This window comes from Sinocyclocheilus grahami, unplaced genomic scaffold (genome assembly GCF_001515645.1).
Source record: "Sinocyclocheilus grahami isolate Dianchi unplaced genomic scaffold, SAMN03320097.WGS_v1.1 scaffold2066.1, whole genome shotgun sequence".
NCBI lineage: Eukaryota > Metazoa > Chordata > Actinopteri > Cypriniformes > Cyprinidae > Sinocyclocheilus > Sinocyclocheilus grahami.
This window is the reverse complement of record NW_015507245.1, coordinates 3,355-7,911: the sequence shown is the minus strand read 5'-3', so window position 1 is coordinate 7,911 and position 4,557 is coordinate 3,355. Positions and strand designations below refer to the sequence as shown.

General features: G+C 40.0%; 1 protein-coding gene across 1 annotated transcript in view; it reads right to left on the bottom strand.

The window, feature by feature from the left end:
- Positions 1-3,565, bottom strand: part of aldh7a1 (aldehyde dehydrogenase 7 family, member A1) — a 28,411-nt gene extending 24,846 nt beyond the window's left edge. Inside the window, exon 1 of the mRNA XM_016260367.1 lies at positions 3,313-3,565. Coding sequence (XP_016115853.1) covers positions 3,313-3,543 — 231 coding nt within the window. The 5' untranslated portion in view covers positions 3,544-3,565. The remainder of the gene's footprint in view (positions 1-3,312) is intronic.
- Between the last annotated feature and the right edge of the window lie 992 nt (positions 3,566-4,557).

Here is a 4,557-nt window from a genome sequence, read left to right as displayed (position 1 = left end):
TTGAGTAAAAGCGGAATATAAATCTTATTTATTGTCTTATGTAGCATGATGCTACAGTTTGCATGAATGGCCACATAACACGCGCTTTCGGTCATGTAGTATGAATGGACATCTGCATATGATCAGAACTCTCCGCGCTACTCTCCATTGGAAATGAATGACTGAATGACTGGTCTGTCGCTTGGAGATGGTGGAAAGCCGGCTTGAAACGCAGTGGAAATGCCAGTATGACAAGGAACATTTTCATTTTAAAACAAACGCACCAGTGTAAATGTAACTTAGCCTTGCATCTAAGGGGGCTGGGACGCATTAGCACTACAGCCTCACGTGCACCACATCTCTGAGAGTAACCGGTGTAAACTAGTAGGTGTGTTTGGCTTGACGCGGACTGACTGTGCAGACCGATCGGCGAGTGGTGATTAACTCACGCGGCTTGTGAAATTACGTCTCACAAGGTTTTCAAATGACTTTATAAGTTATTTAATGAAGAAATATGAAGGTGAGTACCTCACCTTCAGCATTAAAATTATTTCACCCGCGCGGACAGACTGAGACGGTGCCGCTGCATGTCGTGCCAATCCTCTCATGGCAGCGTCATCAGCTTGAGATCGTTTTTTTTGAGATCGGCCTTTTTAAGGACTGCCAATCAATCATCCCAATGTGATTATCGGCCGATAGTGATCGGTAGCCCATCAATCGGAGCACCCTTAATATTTTCCTAAATAAAATGGTTCTGCCAGAAGAATTGCATGAAAACATATAATCTCTGTTCCGTCTGTATCATCTCAGTGAGCTTTTATGAGGCTGTATGCATGCGCAGTAAAGCAAATTTACTGTTATCTGACTTTTCAGTGTGGATGAGAAACGCTTGAAAACACTAGTGTGGATGGAGAGCGTCTTAAAATGAAAACGCTGTTTCAAATGTATCCAGATAAAGGTAGACATAGCCTTAGTTTAATGAAGACACCGCTTACTAGATCCACACCTCAGCTCTCTTCTCCTCACTTGCACCAGCCGTGACCAAACTGAAGTAGTGACCAAACTTGAATCCAGTTTACTTTAAATAGATTGCTCCAGTAAAAACAACAGCAAGTAGATATATTCTTTTACAAATAAGATTTAATTTTATAGTTGTTAATGTGTCATGTCAATTTCTCCACTTGTGTAATAAATAGGCCTACGTAAAAACTACTAGCTTGCACACTACCGTCTAAAGGGTCAACAGAGTAGGACAGTAGTAGGAAAGAGCTACAGCCGAAATCTACAGCACATCACATCTCACATTGCTGGAAACCAATAAATGTATCAACTTTTAGGTTAGGTTACACTTTATTTTGAGGTGTCCTTGTTATAGTGTAATTATATGTTTAAATGTGCTGTAAGAACGTTTTGACTCTACTAAAGCATAAAAATACCATAATATGTTTGCAGATATTTAAGAAACATGCTAAGTTAACATACTTGTTTATCTGACAAACAATGCTAGAGTCAGTTATTCTCTTTTGAAAATGAGCGTTCCGGGCCGGCATGTCGGTCTCTGTTTTGGTTTGTGAAACCCGCCCACTGCCAGTTTACCCAATTGTATTTCGGGACCCCTGGTTGCCAGTCGGCGGAAAACACAGCGCATTTCATTTCATTCATCGTCAAGTGCTCTTGTTCCTGTTGGTGTCATCAATCTAGCAACCTGCGTGTGCGTCAAGTCTGAGGAGGACCGGGTGAAAAAACCCTCTCCAATATTTTTTAATTTGGACTGCAATACCGAGTTCAACCACTCGGTGTCAATCCTACATACAGCACCTTTAAGTACTAAACTCCACCAAATAATGTTCTTTTTAGCAGCATCATATGACCTCTTTAACTACATGTACTTACTAAATAGTTAGGGTTAGGATTAGGGTTACTTGCCTGTAATTATGCATAACATAGTTATTATAATAGTAAGTACATGTGTAACAAGAACACCTTAAAATAAAGTGTTACCACCAGCCTTTTTTCACAGACTGTAAATGTTTTACTAGATAAGCTGATGTTTAATTTCAAGTTAAAAAAATAACAGACTGACTCTTTTCTGATCTTAACAGTACAGAAGTCATTAGTGAGGAAGCAGGTTCACAAACTTTAACCAGTAGCCTTGACTAGTGCTCAAGAACAACAACAAGCCTATAAACTAACACAAGCGAACCCAAGGTGACAATAATAGGCGCGTTTCCATTACAGATTTGCGCAAAACTTTGGCGATATTTTCTGAATGTCGATAAAAAAGTATTGCGAAATGACGGCGTTTCCATTAACCAATATTATGAGACTTAAACGTAACCTTTTGCCTCTCGCGATAAGTCATGGCAATGGATTTTGGCTATATTTATTCAAAGGAGGCTTATGCGTGTATCTTTACAGAAGCAGCACAGAAAGCCGCTTCAGAAGCGTGTGTGGCGCGGCTGGAATAAACCATAGACTGTATAAAAACATAAACACAAGCTTTGACTAGAGTGCCCGCAATCAGCTTCAGTGGCCGTATCAGAGCCACAGTAAATTGTCTAAGCATTAATGGTAGGGAAAGCCCCTTATACTGGAGCGCGGCCACTTATGAAGTGTTTCTTGGAGGTTATAGTACACTGAAGAATGATCATATTACTTTTTACATACGCCATGTGACCTGTAAATGCGAAAAAAGCCCATTCCATTAGTTTTGCGAATCAATCCTTTTTCGCATTGCTTGAAAAACCACCTGTGAGCGTAAAAACTTTTTTGCGATATATGGCCGTTTTAGCGAAATTGACGCGTTTCCATTAAGCGTATTTTCAGTTCGCAATTTCAATTTGCGCAATTTGAAGGGCAATGGAAACGCGCCTGATCGCTGATATGGAATCATCAGAGCATTCTCCTCTGATCTGAATAAGGCAAGGCAAGTTTATTTATATAGCACATTTACCATACACCATACACAATGGTAATTCAAAGTGCTTTACATAAAAGGAAGTAAAATAATCATAAAGAAAAATAATCACAACAATAAAACAAGGAATTTAACAACTTTTAAAATGATTTAAAATGTATTTAAAATTAATGTAAAACACATACATAAAATACAGTGCAATCAGTTCGGACATCGCACAGTGCTCATTCACTAAATGCACAGCTAAACAGATGAGTTTTGAGTCTAGAGCGAAATTGACGCGTTTCCATTAAGCGTATTTTCAGTTCGCAATTTCAATTTGCGCAATTTGAAGGGCAATGGAAACGCGCCTGATCGCGAAAGGTTGAGATCGCTGCGGTTTGGCTATATTTAGCGCGCGTCGATGATCCTCTTACCTGTCCCTGGCCGCCCCAGGAGCCGTTATACACGCCGTCGTTGTCCTCGCTCAGGCCCAGCTCTGTCAGCCAGCTGTACTGCGGCCGGTTAACGAGCAGCGTCGACATGTTTAGCGCCGCAGCTCCGACACTCGGCGTCTGCTTCACCCTCACAGCGAGCAGCCGCGCCACCCTCTGAGTCAGCACGCGCTGCATGGCCAACTGACGCACGCAGCCGAGCGCCACGCGCATGCCTTCCGCGGTCACGTGCGTATGGCGCCTCTGATTGGTCAGCCAGCGACTCACCCCTTCAGACACGTGTTCTTCTTCTTCGGTTTTATGGCGGATAGCACCAATGTTAAGGTGCATTATCGCCGCCTAGTGTGAACCAGCGTTTACCCTTTCATAAAAAGAGGACAAAAAATATAATAATACAAATAAAAACAATTATTTACTAAATAAAATAAAAAATGTTTACTTCTTTACCTCAAGAAGATTTTCCCACTAAATTCTCTTAATCAGCTCTGTTCTCTGAAGATACAAAAATAACCTTTCTAGTCCATAAGTAAATATATGTTTAAGCTTTAGGTTATCCACTCCCATCTTTCTAAGTTCATCTTCATTCGTTCATTAGTGTACTTGACAAACACAAATAACATGTTCTACTGATTCCTCCATTCCACACTGCTCACATAATCCTGCTGGATGTTTATTTATTATTGTTAAGCTTTTATTCAGCATAGTATGCCCAACTCTTAATCTTGTTAAAATATTTTCCTTTTTGGTGCTTCTTTTAGTTATTCTCACGACTTCTACTTCTCGCTGTATTTCATAAAGTTGACGTCCTGTATTTCCTGTATCCCATTTATGTTGCCACTCCTTAGTGGTATATGCTTTAATTACTGCTTTTGCTTCATATTTACTAAGTGAGATGCTCATGATATCCTCATTTTCCAAAGCCTGTTTTGCTAATCCATCAACCTTTTCATCACCCTTTATCCCCCTATGAGCTGGTATCCACATAAATATTATCATGATGTTCATATTCTTAAATCTATACAGATTTTCATATATCTCATTTACTATATCCTGTCTACTATGAGATGTGAATGATTGCAATGACTTTAATGCCGAACATGAATCTGTACAAAGTATAGCCTTTTTGATGTGAGTCTCCTCTATCCACTGTAGTGCTGTTGCTATTGCCATCATCTCTACTGTGTACACTGATAAATCATCTGATGTTCTCCTATTAACAGAAATGTT